The sequence below is a fragment of the Hyaena hyaena genome, unplaced genomic scaffold (assembly GCF_003009895.1).
Source record: "Hyaena hyaena isolate Hyena2069 unplaced genomic scaffold, ASM300989v1 scaffold_260, whole genome shotgun sequence".
NCBI classification, from domain to species: domain Eukaryota; kingdom Metazoa; phylum Chordata; class Mammalia; order Carnivora; family Hyaenidae; genus Hyaena; species Hyaena hyaena.
Window position 1 is genome coordinate 1,795,281 of NW_024080892.1, and position 18,392 is coordinate 1,813,672.

Sequence of the window (18,392 nt, forward strand, 5' to 3'; positions counted from 1 at the left end):
CGGTGTATAACTGGCCCCTTATAGTTAACAACCATTAATAAATGATAATCCATTAGCAGCTATGCGATTTAGAAAACATGTTCTTCCTTGCAAAACTGTTAGTGGGTGTCACAAAATCTGGATATGCCTTGAATGTCTTCATTAAAGTAAACATTGCTAAGCACAGATGTCTTTCATTGGAGGAACTGACACACTATGACACAAAAACTATTTTGTTCCTGAGGTTATCTATTTCAATGAATTTTACCACTATATGAGATCAATAAAATCTCACTACGTCAGTCATATAACAATTTACTTAACATTGCAAACTAAACTTCAAATTCTAATCTGTCATGCTCAGTTTCAAAGTCCCATAAGTAACTGCTACCTTCGCTGGCTCTGACAATTCCCATACTCAGCACTAATTTCAAAGTCCTTCAATTACATCTTCTACTACAGGAGCTAAGAGATTATCCAGGAGATGGGAAATTGGTCAAATACATTCTTACCAAAGTCTATTAATAATTTTTTAATATAGAACTACGCATCTTTTTAATGGAAAGAACCTTCATAACTTCCTGGTAACTAGTGAGAAATCACCTGTAGTTATTTTTAAATCCATACCTAACATTTATTCTTATTTCAAAAAGAAATATATAAATGATCTGGAGATTTAAAAGAAAGCAATTATTTTTAAATTAAAAAGACAATTTATTTCATAACATACATTTTTCTAAATCAGAATACTAAACAATGCCTGAGAACCAAAAATAGGTGCTGGACGTCAATCTTTAATAGGTTATGTTTCTAGGCCTATTGATTTCTTTTTATTTGTATAGTGATGGTGGGGAGGCAAGACTCAAGGTCTTAAGTTTTCTTTGGTATAAAACATCAATTTCTATTGATTCTTGAAACTCTTATAATTGCTTTTCTCCTTTCTAGAAGACTGCAGGTTTAAAATACATACTTTTTCTAACCCTGATTTTTAACTTCTCATTATTGTTTTATCATGTCTGAATCTCATGAGTTCACAATGAGAGATGATTGAACGGTTGAGAGTTTAGAAATGAGATATAGGGCATTTCACCTCAAACTTTAATTCAATCAGTAGTGAACAAAAGTTAAATCTAAACAATGCTCAATAGTAATGCATGAAATCACAGCCAATTTTTTATTGCTCAGAGGTCAATTACCTAGTTGGTGGATTATTCAGGCCTTTCAATTTTCTTATATACTCTATTGCTGCTTCTTTCTTTCTTTCTTTCTTTCTTTCTTTCTTTCTTTCTTTCCTTTCTTTTCGTCATTTCAGTATTTATTATTACCTCCTCTAAAGAGAAAACATAAAGCTTAAAAATACAAATCAATATAACTTTGCTACATATAAGTATCACCCATAAAATAACAAATAAAGGGTTGGAAGATCATTCACAAATTATAATTATCCATGTCATTAAGATGGATAATTGAAAACTAGCTACACTTTATCAGTTTATCTTAAAGTAAATCAGTTTATCCTAATCATTCAAGTACACACTTCAGCCATCTGCAAATTAGAAATGAAAATTCAACTCAGGAATTCCTAATAGTAAGATACACTGTAATTGCTAAAAAGAAGTAATCAACTATAAAAAAGGAGTAACTGCAATGCCCACAAGGTTTAAGTTATTCAGTAGAAGGAAGAATTATGACTATATTGAATCAAAATTATATATAATAATTTTTAAAACATTCTAAATTAATAGAATCCAAAGATTCATATCTAAAGATAAGGTTTTAAGAGAAATGCTTCTTTACTGATCACATAAAATGTATTTAGTGAGATTCACGCTAGGTGATGGAAATGTCAAGATTACATGTGGTTCTTGCTTAAAGATCTTAAGATTCAGTGATTGTTTAGAAATGTACTGTACTTTATCAAATCTAAAATATCATCAATTGTAAGACATTCTATTATTTTATGTACTTTAAGATAAAAATACTGCCAATTATAACTGAATGACACCATTAGTTATATAAAGATTCCAAATTTTAGAGAGGTTAAAATAGGAAAAAATAGGCTTCTTAGAATAAATGAAATATAATAATTGCCCTATTTATTAATGTTTATAACATGGCACTGCCAATTATAACTGAATGACACCATTAGTTATATAAAGTTTCCAAATTTTAGAGAGGTTAAAATAGGAAAAAATAGGCTTCTTAGAATAAATGAAATATAATAATTGCCCTATTTATTAATGTTTATAACATGGCACTTTCTGGACCAACAGAACTCTGATTATCTCCAGCAGGTTTAAAGCACTAAAGAAATGTTTTTTCAATGAAAGAACAAATGAATCAACTAGCTAACATTTAAACGTTGCAGGGCTCTGTAAAATAGATGATCATTCAGTTTATTAATATAACCTCACTTTTTCCTTGTATCATTGTTAATGTATCTACTGTCACAACAAGAAGTAAAATTAAAGAAATTTAAAATCTAGAATCCCACTCCACACATGAAATTCCTTTTATTTTTTTCATGTTCCTGTTCCATACTTAGGTATATCCTTCAACTTGAAACCACGTCTTTAAAAATACTGACTATACAATTAAAATACTAAGCAAAAAAACTATATGCATGAAAAGAAGTTTAAACAAGGTAAAGCATGATTTAATGAAGACCTATAAAAGATCTTCTAGAACGTCCCATCCTTTCCTTCCCTAATCATGAGAAATAAATTTACTGTAGTAGTTGATGATTCACTCATTCATTCAAGAAATATTTATTAAACACTATATATTAAGCATTAAATATAACATTTTGATAATACATATTTGATACTGAAAGTAAAGATCAGAAGGATAGTTCTTACCCCTGAAGAACTCAGTCTACATTACTAAGTAATGTTATAGGGGCCAGATCATTGTTATAGGGTCCAGATCATGAATCCATAGAGAATTCTCATTTATACTCATTTCAACTTATAGAAATTATTCATTAAAAAAATTTTTTTAATGTGTATTTATTTTTGAAGAAGAGAAGACAGAGCATAAGCATGGAAGGAGCAGAGGAAGAGGGAGACACAGAATCTGAAGCAGGCTCCCAGCTCCAAGCTATGAGCACAGAGCCCAATGCAGGGCTTGAACCCATGAACCAAGATCATGAGCTGAGCCAAAGTCGCATGCTTAACCGACTGAGCTACCCAGGTGGCCCCAGAAACTATTCCTTTCAAAGGAAGGTGTTTAACTTTCCCTTGGAACATCTCAGAGAAAGTGCTCTCATTCTTGCCAACTGTGAACTGAAAGGTACAGCAAAGCTTCACAAAGATTTGTATAAAATATTTTCACAAGAATTCCTATGTCTATTACCTAAGTGCTTATTTAATAGTTCTTATTCATTTGCATTTATTTCAATTAAGTCAAAGGTGCTACAGATTCAAATATAACCTTAGAGGATATCATGAAAAGTACAGTCCATAAACCTGTACATAAACTTTCTTATATTTAATATCTACATAACCATAAAGCACTAGAAAAAAAATAATTATGGCAATACAGAAAATCCTTGTGGTTATCTAACTTCCCACATAATCCACAAATACTTTCTAATACATGATCCAACTAAAGTAGTATACATTTTTTACAAGAGAGTTGAAAAATTGTACTACAATATGAAAACCACACACAACTGAAAATATACAAAGCTTTAACTTAAAATAGAGTTTTACTGGGGTGCCTGGGTAGCTCAGTCAGTTAAGCATCTGACTCTGGATTTCGTCTCTGGTCACCATCTCACTGTTAGTGAGTTGGAATACCTCACTGGGCTCCGCACAGGCAGTGAAATCTGCTTTGGACTGTCACTCTCTGTGCCTCCCCTGCTCATGCTCTCTCTCAAAAAAATAAATAAACTTAAAAACATAAAAAAACAAAATAGATTTTTACTTATCTTTTTATGCTAGAACTACTTGAAGAAAATCAGAGAAGTATGTGGAGACTGAGAAGTAAAAGGGAACTTGAAAGCATTTTCATGAGCCATAGACACTGATGTCACTGATCCTTTCATTAGATTTACTTGAACATGAGGTTTTTTTTACCTTGCTTAAGAAAAATGCATACATCAGGGCACCTGGGTGGCTCAGTCAAGTGTCTGACTTTGGCTCAGGTCATGGACTCTCAGTCTGTGGGTTCAAGCACCATGTCCAGCTCTGTGTTGACAGCTCAGAGCCTAGAGCCTACTTAGAATTCTGTGTCTCCCTCTCTCTCTCCCTCTCCTTCTCAACTATAAATAACATTAAAAAGAAAGAAAGAAAGAAAGAAAGAAAGAAAGAAAGCAAGCAAGCAAGCAAGCATACATCTACATAACTCTAGTATCTAAATGTCTAACGCCATTTTTAGTTCACATACAGTGAAGGTATTGGAAGATTCCATAGTTTTCATGGCCATAAGGAAAGGTAAATCCTTTGTAAATTCTCTCCTCCCCCAAATCACAAACAGAAAGCTAAACTACACATCAAAGTTTCCAAGTACTAGAAAACCAAAACTCCGCGTGACTTCTATTAAAGGGAACCTCTAGGGATGCCTGGGTGGTTCAACTGGTTAAGCTTCCAACTTGGGCTTAGGTCATGATCTCACAGTTAGAGCCCCACACTGGAATCTGTGCTGACAGCTCAGAGCCTAGAGCCTGCTTCAGATTCTGTCTCCCTCTCTCTCTGCTACTGCCTTGCTCATGCTCTGTCTCTGTCTCTCAAAAATAAATTAAAATGTTTTAAAAAAATAAAAAATAAATAAATAAAAATAAAGGGAACTTCTATTCACCTGAACTCAAGTTTCTTTGAAAGAATTTCTACTACTAGATAAACATCCTGGCCTCTCTGCCCCACCAATTAAATTAGTGTATGAGAATGAATTTAACATGCTCAGCTCAGACCCTTCAGGGTTTTCTCTGACGATCTGTTTATAAAGAGGGAACATTCTGGTTTGCTCTTATTTTTGAGGTAAGCCTACATCTGAGTAGGAGGCCTATAGATGTCCAGGTGTGCCAGTGATTAGAGTAAGTCTACCCAACTCAGGATGAAGTACTAGAAATCCCACTGTGGTTGTATATCAAAGCCAACATCCTTTAATCCAGCTTTTTGCCGGTTACTACTTAATATGTTCAGGTCCATCTATTTGATTCCTGCACCTAATATCTAAGAAAAAGTTTCGTTTTTTTTTTTTTGAGTTTTATTTATTTTGAGAGAGAGAGAGAGAGAGAGAGAGATGTGAGAGTGAGCAGGGGAGGGGCAGAGAGAGAAGGAGAGAGAGAATCCCAAACAAGCTCCACACTCAGCACAGAGCCAATGCAGGGCTGGATCTCACAACTGTGAGATCATGACCTGATCCGTAAACAAAAGTCAGATGTTTAACTGACTGAACCACTCAGGTGCCCCTCTAAGAAAAAGGTTTATACTCAAACAAAAATTATCTTTTAAATTGGCATTTTAATTTCCTATATATGAAATATATTTTTCAATTTTTCATTATAATTTAAATGCATATAAAAGTATAAACAGTATAACAAAAATCCAGTTACTTATCATCTCTTCAATAATTATCAACTCATGACCAATACTGTTTCATCTCTACTATACCCAATCCCACCTCTGCTGATTATTTTAAAGCAAATCCAGTAATTGTATTTCATCAGTAAATATTTCAGTATATGTCTTTTAGGAATCCTTTACATCCAAGTTACCATTTTTTAATGTCACCACATATTCAGTGATCATACTTCCTTACCTCATGATTTCTCAAAAAATTGTTATCTGCTCTGCAGGGAACTCAGGGATTAAGAGGGTCTAAATCATCTTGACTATGGATTTCTATTCTCTGGATGTCCGTGAGAAAAATATTCTTAGCTTAAAAACATTTTCTTAAAGATTATAACATTCTGTTAGTGAATTATCAAACTGTACTGAGTTGATTTAGTTTCTTGTAAATGTACAGCTTCATCAGCTATCCTAGGGGCACATTTTGTTCTCTAGTCTGGCATTTTATGGGTCACCTGATTCTTTTCCAGTCATGATCACCATCCTACATAACCTTGTCTGTTTCCTGGAGGAGCAAGGAATGGTCAAATGAGCAAGAGAAAAAACTATTCTTAAAATGTGTTATGAACTCAGTTTAGTTTAATGTGTCAAGTGCTAGAGTATTACATGCAATTTTAGCACAGTCCATTTTTTGGAAGACTCTTGCTGAGGCTTAGCCTTCTTTAGTGATCTCCCAATCAATATGACCCTCACTTCATGTTCAAAAAACACTAAAGAAGAAAAGAAAAGGCAGCTGTCTGTTAGGTTATACAGGATTTATTTGGTATCTTCAAAAACCAATCTGTGAAAATTTTCCACTCACTGATTTTAGCTGAGCCACCAAGAAAACAAGAAAATCCTTCTGCAAAATTCTCAATAAAATGATATTATCTAAAGACCCGAAGCGTGAAACCTGGATTACAACAGCTGACCAAAAAACCAGAATGTAAGGTCCACAAAACTTAAATAAAAACATTAAAAGTATAATATATATTTATTTTAAAACTGAAAAGGTATTTCTGTAATTTGACAATGCAAAAATAATATATATCTGGAATGGTAAAGATAATTCTAAATTATCTAAACTACAATATTAAGTCTGAAAGTACTGTGCTTTTAATCTTATTTAAATGCTTATACAATCTGTACATTTCTTATGTCTTACTTACCAGTACTGACTCATTTAGTTTTTCCTTTCAGTGCAGAATTAAATTTTTTAAAATAAAACACAGATTTAAAGTTCTACAGGTCTGTGACTGACAGAAAAACTTCCTAAATAGATGTAAATTTTGACGTAGTAATGACTTGAGTACAAATAATTAAATGTGACTCATGTAGTAATATCTTTGCTTTATTGCAAAAGCCAAAATGTAGGGTTTTTTCATCCATTTTTAGACATTTAGATTCACTGTGGTGGGCAGCAAACAAGGCCACAAATTATTCTCCCTTTGTCTACCACCATTTACAATAGGACTTAGTTGCTTCTACCCTCAAGAAGCAGAGTTTATTTATCCACTTAGTGAATTTGGTCAGCTCCTGACTTGCTTTGGCTAACAAAACAGCAGCAAACACGATAAAGAAGTGAGAAGAGTTTACATCAGGGCTTGCCCTTTCATTCTTATTAGAACGCCATGATCACTATGTCCACAAGCACTCGAACAACCTTATGAAGAGCAATCCCAGTCATCCCAGCTGAGTCCAATATGAACCACTCGGGCCAGCCCATTTACCTGTTGACCAGAGATGCATAGGTCAAGCTTACCACCTAAACAAGATCAGCTGATCCTGACACAGATGGCAAACATCCACCCAGTTGAACCTAGCCCAGTGATTAGTGAGCTAAGTAGACAGCAGGTTGTTTTAAACCACTAAGTTTGGGGTGGTATTTAAAAGAGCAATATATAACTTGATATACTTATGTATAATTTTTTACTGTTTACAGACCATTTACTACATCATTAAACAACTTATTTATACAGGAGCATCACTGTGAGGAAAATGTAATCAGATATCAGCATTTGCACAACGATAATTATTCTAGGTGATGGCCTTTTCTGCAGATTCTTATTCTAACTGTGTAATCGAATCCAAGGGAACATTTCAGAGGACAGGTAGTAAGGAACATGGAATCTTAGCCGTTAATCTATGTAAAAATTTAAAGATCACATCCTGAAAGTACACTGCATATTTTTTTATTTAACTTTCTTAGACAACATAATCTGAGGATTCCTTAAGGCCGAAATATTATCGTCTAAGATTATCGTCTAAGAAACTACACTAAAACTTTGGTTTGTGACCATAATTTGTTCCAAAAATGCTTGTAATCCAAAGCACTTGTATATTTAAGTGAATTTCAAGAACCATCGGCTCAGTTGTGATCATGTAACATTTGGAGTCATACACCATTCATACTGCAAGACACTGCTTATTTATCAAGTTAAAATTTATTAGAAATGTTTGCTCATCTTGTGGAATACTCATACAATAAGTTACTCACAATACAAGGTTTTACCGTATTTGGGTTTTTTTTTAAACCTACCTAGCAACTTACTATGGTAAAATATATAAGAAACTTTAGCTGTCCAGGGGCAGGGTGGCTCAGTGGCTCAGTCGGTTAAGAATCTGACTCCTGATTTCAGCTCAGGACATGATCTCATGGTTTGTGAGTTCAAACCTGGCATCAGGCTGGTCATGATCTCATGGTGTGTGAGTTCAAGCCTGGCATCAGGCTGGTCATGATCTCATGGTGTGTGAGTTCAAGCCTGGCATCAGGCTGGTCATGATCTCATGGTGTGTGAGTTCAAGCCTGGCATCAGGCTGGTCATGATCTCATGGTGTGTGAGTTCAAGCCTGGCATCAGGCTGTTTAGCTGTCCAAAAATCCTATGATTCCAGAGATAGTTAGTTTCAAAAATTTGACTGGCTGGCTCATATCACAACAAAACAGTATTGGAAGGCTAGTAATATATATGAAGTCAATCTTTTCAAGCAAAAGTTGAGAAACATGTACTGTACAACAATTTGGCTGGATTTTGTCCCTGGTTTCTAGAAGGGAGCTGGACCCCCTCAGAACTCCCCTGAGTTTATGCTAATGAGATAATTTAGGAAGGTCTCCCTACACAATTTAAGGACAGGGGCTGGCCATGTGGGAAATATGAACCATGTAATTAGAGGGTTGGTGCTTTGAGCCCTGGGATATCAGCCTGACCCTCCAACCTGGGGCTGAAGTATGGGAAAAGGGCAGGCAGAGAAGGGCTGGAAATTGAGTTCAATCAGCTGGCAAATGACTCAATCATTCCTATGTAATGAACCCCAGTAAAACTCTGGATAAATAAAAACTCTGGATACTCAGAGCTTAACTGGGCTTCCTTGTTAGTAATATATACTGATGTGCTTAAAGGGTGGAATCATAAAAACAGTGCTTTTCTGAGTTCTGGTAGTCATTCTAGTAAATATCAAACCTGAGCTGGTAGTGGGAATTTGTAGCCAGCTGGTCAGAAGTGTGAGTGGCCTGGGACCCTAGAGACTGCAACTGGTAACTGATGTGAAGGGAGTGCTGTGCAGGACTGTGTCCCTAACCTATAAAATTTAACCTAACTCCAGGTAGAGTCGGACTTGCACTGCACATGGGAAAAGCAATACCAAAGACATTAAAAAAAAAAAAAAAAAGGGCAGAGAGAAGACAAGGTTAATAGACATGAGAAGTGACGGTCAAAATTAGGAATAATCACAATAGCAGTCACCCATGGAGTCAAAAATGAAAAAAAAGTATCAAAGGTAAAAGAGAAGATTACAGATGATAGAAAAATTGATAGGAACAACAGACAGGGGGTTAGGAAGTTAGGATGGCATGAAACATGCACAATGAATAGTCTGTGGAGTCATTCATTCATTTAACAACTATCTATTAATTACCTGCTACATGTAAGGCTCTTTGTCAGGTACTAAGGATACTGTGGTGAATAAGAAAAACATGCCTCTCCATAAAGTTTAGATTCTAGACAAGATAAATACTAAGTAGTTACACAACTACCTCTAATTGTTATTATGCTACATGCTACCAAGAATAAGCATTTAGTTGAATAATGGCTTAATAAACAGGTAGATACATCATTTACAAGCTAAATCTACAATCCTAAGACCTACGTACCTCACCTCTATATCCAATTAAACATAATATTATCTAGGTTGAAAAGTAATGAACATTTTAAAAGGATTTCCTCATTAACAAAAGATTCAGATTAAATATTTACCTTCCTCTAAAAATAGCATATTCCTGGTAGGTACTTGATATTTAAACGTTTCCCATATTTGTTTCTCAAATTTAGGTTCACCGTAACAAAACTTGTTTAAATTTGTTTAAAAACAAATTTTATAGTTATACACTTCTTCTAAACTAACAAAAAATATTCCTGAGCAATAAAAAAGAAAAAAAAAAATCTCAGACAAAAATAACCATCAACTCACCAAATATGACACCCTGACTTCTGGGCAAAAAATGACTTCAGATGCATATTTCATTAAGATGCAGACATCAATTTCGAGTAAATATTACTAATAACCAGATTTGAATTTTTTAGAAAAGATATATTAATTATGAAGTTGTTCACAAGTATACAGTTTCCTAAAAGCTCTTTCTAACCAGAAGGCAATAGGACAACTAGAGCTTCTTACCTGTATTCATCTAACTGTACCAGAAATCGTACAATATCATGATGAGCTTTCAGTACAAGCAGTTCAGTGTAGGGATTCTGGGTTTGTTCTTCACCTATTGTCTGTAAAGGAGATTTCTTGTATGGAATAAAAAGAAAAAAGAGAAAGAAAAATTAAATTATTTATGATAAATGACCATAATGAATGAAGCAAAATACCATACTACATGGTGTACATCTAACAATATAAGACTATATCATGTTCTAATACTATATATGATTTCCTCTAGTATCAACTGTCAATTTAACATAAAATATCTCTTACCATGAATTCACATCATAGTTTTTCTTCTTTGTTAGAAATGACATAAATATAATCCTTAAACTCAGATCATCAATCTTCAGATTGTTATCTAAAAACAATCTAAAATGGTGGAAAAATCTCACTCTTGCATTCATTTTAGTACTTTCAATTCCCAATAAATTTACAAAAGGGGTGAATTTTATGTTAAGTAAATTGTATCTCATTAAACCTGACCTAAAAAAATTAATAGGCAAATCTAATTCGTATTTTAGAAGGAGTGTTTCTCAATTAAAACTTGACAACAAAACTGCAGATCAAAAGGGTAAAATATAGACTACAACAGCGCCTAGTCCATGATAGGCACTCAATATATGATTGTTGAATGAATAAAAGAAAGAATGAAATCCTTCAGAGTCCATAAATTCAATAAATTCAATTCTGGACGGCAAGATTGATAAAGATAACTGCTAACAGACAATTAGGTCGCAGCCCACAGGCTGCCTAAAGCAAATAAAGCATATAATTCACTCAACAATTCTGTAAGGTAGGTCTTATTAACCCCATTTCTGTAGTCAAACCAGGTACTATTTCATGATAAAACCTTTGTTCTTAACCTCTGAACTCCAATTTCTCAAACTTGCCCCTACTGAGATTTTGGGCCAAATAATTCTTTGTGGTTGAGGGCTATTCTGTGCACTGGAGAATATTCAGCAGTATCTGTAGTTTCTACATACTAGATGCTAATAGAAATCTAACCTTTCCCACCCTGAAAATCAAAATGTCTCCAGACATAGCTAAGTGTCCCCTAAGGGCAAACCATCCCAAATACTGCAAAACTAGAAGTCTGGATACAAAGCTCTCACATAAATTAAGGAAATCATCAGTTCTGACAAAGCACAAATTCACAGCAGTTATACAAGTGAAGTACTTTAACATGAAAAATGTGTAATTTAGCATGCCTAAGTGTTTTCCCCAAAAAATCACCCCCCCAAAGCTGTGGGTGCTTTTTATTTATACCATCTAACTTCTGGCACTGGTTCTGATGAGAAAAACAAAAGTGAGAAATCTGAAAACTGTACACCACTTCTGCTAAATGGAAGTTTATCAGGCATGGCAGGATTAATCTAATTCAATGATTAATCAAATAATTATTAATTCTGAATTATCATGTCACATATATGATAGTTTTCTACAACTCTTCCATAATTTTTAGGATTTTAGCCTACCCGAAGTGAATCTAATTTGAAATAAATGCTTTTTTTTTAACAGACAGTAAGCCTCAACTCCAAAAGTATGAGGAAGTTAAAAGTGAGAAGTAAGGTGGCTGACTTACAACAACGCAAATTTTTCATTTTTAACAACAAAACTACTTTCTATGAGAAAGGGAATTCAATACAAATTCTAATTCTCGGATGGCATAAGAAATAAATTCCAGACCTCAATCCTTTCAGCAAGCATCAGTCTGTTCAGGGAATAGAATATCTGATTATTCTATCAGGGTGGGAAACGACACCAATTCTAATAAACCTTAAATAGAAAGTTGCAGTCACCACTTGTTTCTGGTAAGCCACATACTTCGGTAATTGAAACGAAGCTAGTTTAAGCACGGAGAAGACTAGCTGAAGGTCCTTGTGCTAGCTGTTGAATCACACCAGCTTCAGTTTCCTCCCTTTGAAACAGGCATTTTTAATTCTCAGGGTCTTAGTGGGATCAGGAGTTCAGACTAGCCACTGTAAGAGCGTCCCCGCACGCCAACCCCGCCCTTGCCGGCCTCGGAACCCGCAGGCCCCGCCTCTGCCCGGAGTCAGGACACCGAGCCGGACTCTCAAAAGCCACTGCTCTGGCAAGCGTGGCCGGAGCGGAGGCAAGCAGGGTCGCCTGGGGGGTTACCTCGGCCAGTCCCTGAGGTTCTCGGCCTCCCCCGATCAGCCATCGCAACATCCAGGCAGCGGCAGCTTCTCTCTGGGCCCAGGCCCCAGTCAGCCCGAACTCTGCGCCGGGCTCAGCCTCCTCCTACCTCCTGGGAGGCAGCGCAGTGGAGACACTAATATTTGCAGCCCAGATTTGCCCTCGGAACGAAGAAGTACAAAGCAAAGCCCAAAGAAGTGGGAATATTTGTGTCCCCAAAGCGCTGCCGTACTCAGCCACAGAGGCTTGGTTTGGAGCAGCCACCAGGAAAAGGGCAGCCAAAAGCGAGAATGGCGGAGAGGATTCCGAGGCACGCGCAGCACCCAGTGAGCACGCGCAGAGACCTCGCCGGGTTAGCGCTCTGCGTTTAGGTAGCTTCAGCGTCCCCTGGTGGCCATCTGTAACACAGCACTTGAAGCCCGGAGAGCAACCAGTACCAACAGCCTCCTTGGTTGGCTTTTGACCTTCACTTTGCTGAAAACGAACCTCTAGAAAACTAATCTCTCCACCCCCCTGGTTTCCTAAAGAACTCGCTTGAGAAGCTGTACTTCAATAGATTCTGCAACTGGACATATCCAGTGGCACATGTGTACCCCAGAATAAATCTGACCAACATTTATTGTGTGCTGTAGTAGAAGTGCTAAGTAAGGCTTTACATAAATTCTCACCATAACACTATAGTCCCTATCTCATTAAAAACAAACGAACAAACAAACCTGAAACTCTGAAAGATCGGTAGTTTATCTAAGGCTAACAGCTTGGAAGTGACTACATTGAAAATGAAATACAATCTCCATGGTCCAAAATTACTGCTCTTGACTGGATGCTATAATGTGTAACCCAGAATCTCCCTAAATAACAGATAGCACTTCATATCATCTTTTGTGACGACGAGATTTTCTTAGGCAGTCAAAAGGTTGTGGTCCTCCACTCTGGCTGCCTATCAAAATTATGCAGATACCTTTTGAAAAACACATATATTCCTGGCTTCCACCTCAGACTTATTAAAGCAATCTGTATGGTTAGAACATAGGAATTAGAGTTTGGGAAAAGTTCTTCAGGTGATGACTAGCAAGGTTTGAGGATCATTGGTCTAGGGACTACTAACACTTATATCTGTAAAAGTTCATACATATATTTGCATATGTAATTATTAGATTCAAATGAGGGTCCTAGCAGTAAATTCTTATAGAGAACCTACCACAATTGCTCCAACCACTCCATTAGTTCAACAAACATGTACTGGGTACAGATGCACCAAGATACCAAAAGCAATAAGACCGCTGCTCTCTAGGATCAAGACAGAATATACCTGACACCACTAATAGAGGGCCATACCCTCTACTTAAAGGTATGTCGGTTATAGGCAGCTGCTCAATTTAACTACCAGTCCCTGGAGAACCGGGATCTCCTGTGATTCATCATTGTATTTACTGTGAACATGCTTGACAAAAGAACACTCACAAGGGTCAGGAAAAGGTTGCCTTCAGTGTGTTCTCCAAAAATTGTAGTCTGCATGCAAATAAAGACATTGGCTAGCCCCTAGAAAAGGGGGACTCAGCTTAACTGAACCAAAACCCTGAACACCAGGATTTTGGTGCTGGAAGGTCAATCTTCAAAAGAGGCAACATGGTTGCCAAGGTAGACTAAATTTTATCCTTCTGATTTCCATATTCTTGGTGGGGGGCAGTTTCTCACTGCCTCATTAGTCTGATCTAAGGAACACTTTTCTGGTCTCTAAAGCACTGGTACACAGGTGAAGATTTTCTGCCTTGGTTCCTTTTAGGTCCGCTGAGAAAGATATTTATAAAAGATTCTATGAGAGTGACCTCAGAGAAGCTGGAGGAGTGGGAAGCATCAAGAATCTCTCTCTCTACCCAGACCACAAATACTACTGGCAGACTTAATATAAACTATTTTGGAGCTCTAAATTCTATTTAAAAGCTTGCAGCTTTCAGAGAAAATCTTGGTTAGCACAGACCCTGGCCATCATTGTTTCAATCCCTATTGACTACTGCTGTTTCCAGGGCATTTAAAGGAATAACACGTGTTTAGGTTTCTTCCCTGCCCTTGCCCTCATGTGGGAACCAGATATGTAAAGATTAGGACATTCAAAAGCAACCACACATATAGAGGAATTTAGAAAGCCACATGTGCAAAGGGAAAGACACTGGCCTAAAAAATGCCCTGAGGAGAACTTGAGCTTGAATTTCAACTCAAGCTAATCCCCAACACAGACAGCTTTCAAGATTCAAAAAACAAAAACAAAAAAACACCAAAAAACATCAAATTCTGGGGAAGGAGGAAAATCTGACTTCGAGAGTTGGCACGTTAAACGATTCAAATGTCCAGTGTTTTCAAAAAACAAAATATCAAAGGCATGCAAAGAATCAAAAAGTATGGCCCATTCAAAGGAGCAAAATTAATCGACAGAAACTGACCCTGAAGAAGCCCAGACATTAAGATTATAGACAAAGACTTTTTAAAAACTGTCTTTTTTTAAATGTTTATTTACTTTGAGAGAGATAGAAGGAGAGAAGAGAGTGGAAAAGCAGCAGAGAGAAAGAGGGAAAGAGAGAATCCCAAGCAGGCTCCATGCTATTAGCACAGAACCTGATATAGGGCTCAATCTCACAAACTGTGAGATCATGACCTGAGCTGAAAACAAGAGTTGGACGCTTAAGTGACTGAGCCACCCAGGAGCTCCTAAAATTGTCTTTTTAAAGACACACAAAAAAGTACAGGAAGACAGGTACAAAGGATAACAATGCATAAACAAGATGTGAATATCAATAAAGAGAAATACTTTATAAAAAAGAACCAAAAGGGGCACCTCATAGGGTTTGCTCCATCTTCTCCAATATCTCATGTCACAGACTCCAAGATATCCCATAACAATGGTGGCAGCAACAGTGGCTAGCAAAAGGATACCACAGGAGCTGAAATCCTAAAGTAAAAGAACTTCTTCATTTGATGAAATTAAGGCAGCAAGACAGTGGGTCCAAAGCTTTTTATTGTTCTTTTCCCCTCTGTCTACTCTTCCACTAGAGGTGGAACAATGATGGGAAGTAGGTGCTTTCTGACCAGAGATCCAAAGAACCTGAAAGTACTAGAGAGATATCAGGAAGGGAAAACAACTCCATAAAATATTGTATGAACTCCTGGGCTCACTTCTCTCACCTGAATATGCACTGATCTTATTCTAATTAGCATAATAGAGATACTGAGAACTAAGCTAACAATTTCATTTAATCCAAGACTAATGACTAGGTGGTATGCACATAGGACAAATTCAAGTAACACTGCAAAAGCTTTAAAACTGAACCAACGTTGGAATCAAAACTGAACCAACACTGGAATCACAGTCACAAGTTGGAACTTACGCCCGAATCTAGCCACGTAAACCACTAAAAAAAATTCCAACATCTCTTTAGGAGAGTAAATAAATAAATAAAACCATTTTTTAGTGCCATATTCCAAAGGTCCATAAATACAATCGAAAATTACTTCGCATATGAATACCAAAATCTCAACTCACATGGGAAAATACAATCAACAAATGCCAATGACAAGATGACACAGATCTTGAAATTATCTGACAAAGACTTTAAAAAGCTACCATAAAACTTCAAATGCCAATTGTGAACATTCTTGAAACAAATGTTAAAATGCAAAATATCAACAAAAAATATAATATATAAAATAGGAGAACCAAATGGAAATTAAGAATTGAAACTACAATGATCAAAATTAAAAACTCACTGTATAGACTCAATAGCAGAATGCAGATGTTACAGTAAACAATCAGTGAACTTGAACAGAAAAAACCAATGAAACTAAAATCTGGGTTGTTTTTTTTTAAAGATCAAAAAAATTGATAAACCTCAAGCAAGACTGACAAAAAGAGAAAGAAGAAACTAATTAGCAATAAAGGGAATGAAAAAGAGGAGATCACTACAGACCCTAATGACAAAAGGGTCTTTTGACCTACTGATTTAAAAAGATAGTAAGAGCATTATAAACAGCTCTACACACAAATTTCACAACTTCAAAGAAATGAGCCAATTTCTTAAATAACACAAACTACTAAAACTCATTCAAGCTCAAAAAGAGAATTTAAGTAGTTCTATAACCATTAACAAAATTGAATTCATAGTTTAAAATGTTCTGAAAAAGAAACTTCAAGGCCCAGACAAGAAACAGTAGTGAAAATCTCATGAGTATTTCTTGTACAAAGACAAGCTGCTTCCAAAACTTGTAAGGAAGAAAGGGGACTGGAATACACTATGAGACATTTTGTTACGAATGGAGGATACTCAAAATTTTAAAATTTAAACCTTGTGGTACTTGATCTTAAGGAACTTAACAGTAGATTCTTAGATTAGCCTTGAGGAGATTCTTGTATTTTAAGAAGAAACAGCTGAAGAGTAACAAATGATCACACACAAATTAGTACTGTGTAAATTTAAGGACTAAGTTCTAAGAAAATCTGGTTAAAAAATAATCATCAGAGTTCTGGAGATTGATGACACACCAATGTGAATGTACTTAACACTACTGAACTGTGCATTTTAAAATGGTTAAGATGATAAATTCTATATTTATTTTAGCACAAATGAAAATAAAAAGTGACATCATCAACACGGAGGAATAAGAGTTTTCTACCATCTTCCCCCCCAACGAGCACTGAATTAGACAATCACCCATGGAGGTGAGTACATTTGTGAAACTCTGGGAGTCTAGCAGAAAAGTTTCTGCATTACCATTGGAGAAAAAAAAAAATCCAAGATTAGACATATTTAAGAGGGTAAAAGGAAAAGTTTTGTTACCCACATCACCCTGCCCCTACAGTGGCACATCTCAGTGACAAGAGAAATCTCATTGGTAATTGATTTCACCAATGGAGAAAACTGAAAGCATATGAGTGAGTTCTAATCTTCCCTTAACTTGGCAAGACGCTGTCAAAGGGAACCAATTCTTTCTTGTCCCATTTAGAATACTGAGGTCTCCTGGACAACTGGGGGCTAGGGAGTGGCTGGCTGGGAGAACAGCAGTCAGTGCTCTCAAAGAGCATCAAAGGAATGTGGAGCCTATGAACAATCTACACATTACTGGAATCCCAGAGAAGAAAGTGAGAAAAGAGCAAAAAGCTTGTTTTAAGAAATAATGGCTGAGAAATTCCCAGATCTGGGGAGAGATCTGGATATCCATATTCATGAAGCTAAAAAGGTTTCCAAATAATTTCAACCCAAAAATATCTTCCCAAAGGCACAAAGTAATCAAACTCTAAAATCAAAGACAAAGAGAATATCTAAAACCAACAAGAGAAAAAAATGTATCACATATAAGGACACCCTCATAAGGCTATCAAATATCTCAGCAAAAGTCTTATAAGACTAGGAAAGAATGGGATATTATGTTCAAAGTTCTGTACGGGGGTTGGGGGGGGGGGACCCTGCCAACCGACAGTACTTGATCTGGCAAAGCTGTCCTTAAAAAATGAAGGAGAGACAAACATCTTCCCAGACAAACAAAAGATGAAGAAGTTTATCAGCACTAGACTTCCCTTACCCAAAAATGCTGAGAGGAATTCTTCAAGCTGAAATAAAACAAGAAATTTGTTCCAAAGCATAAAACACACTGGTAATGGTAAGTATATATTCAAATTCAGAAAACTCTGCTGTTGTAAAATGGTGGTGTGTTAATCAATCCTAGTAAAAGGTTAAAGGGCTGAAGTATTAAAATTAACTATAGTGGGCACCTGGGTATGTCAGTCGGTTAAGTGCCCAACTTTGGCTCAGGTCATGATCTCATGGTTCATGAGTTCAAGCCTGCATCAGGCTCCCTACTCTCAGCACAAAGCCCACTTTGGATCCTTTGTTCCCCTCTCTCTCTGCCCCTCCCCAGCTTATTCTCTCCCTCTCTCCCTCTCTCTCTCTCTCTCTCTCTCTCTCAAACTAAAGACTTTAAAAAATAAAATTAACTATAGTTACAATAC

General features: G+C 36.3%; 1 protein-coding gene across 1 annotated transcript in view; it reads right to left on the reverse strand.

Moving 5' to 3' along the window:
* The window catches only part of WDR41 (WD repeat domain 41), a 42,943-nt gene extending 30,247 nt beyond the window's left edge, over nt 1-12,696 (reverse strand). Inside the window, exons 1-2 of the mRNA XM_039245573.1 lie at nt 12,377-12,696; nt 10,205-10,320 (exon numbers count right to left, since the gene is read on the reverse strand). Coding sequence (XP_039101504.1) covers nt 10,205-10,320; nt 12,377-12,427 — 167 coding nt within the window. The 5' untranslated portion in view covers nt 12,428-12,696. The remainder of the gene's footprint in view (nt 1-10,204; nt 10,321-12,376) is intronic.
* Between the last annotated feature and the right edge of the window lie 5,696 nt (nt 12,697-18,392).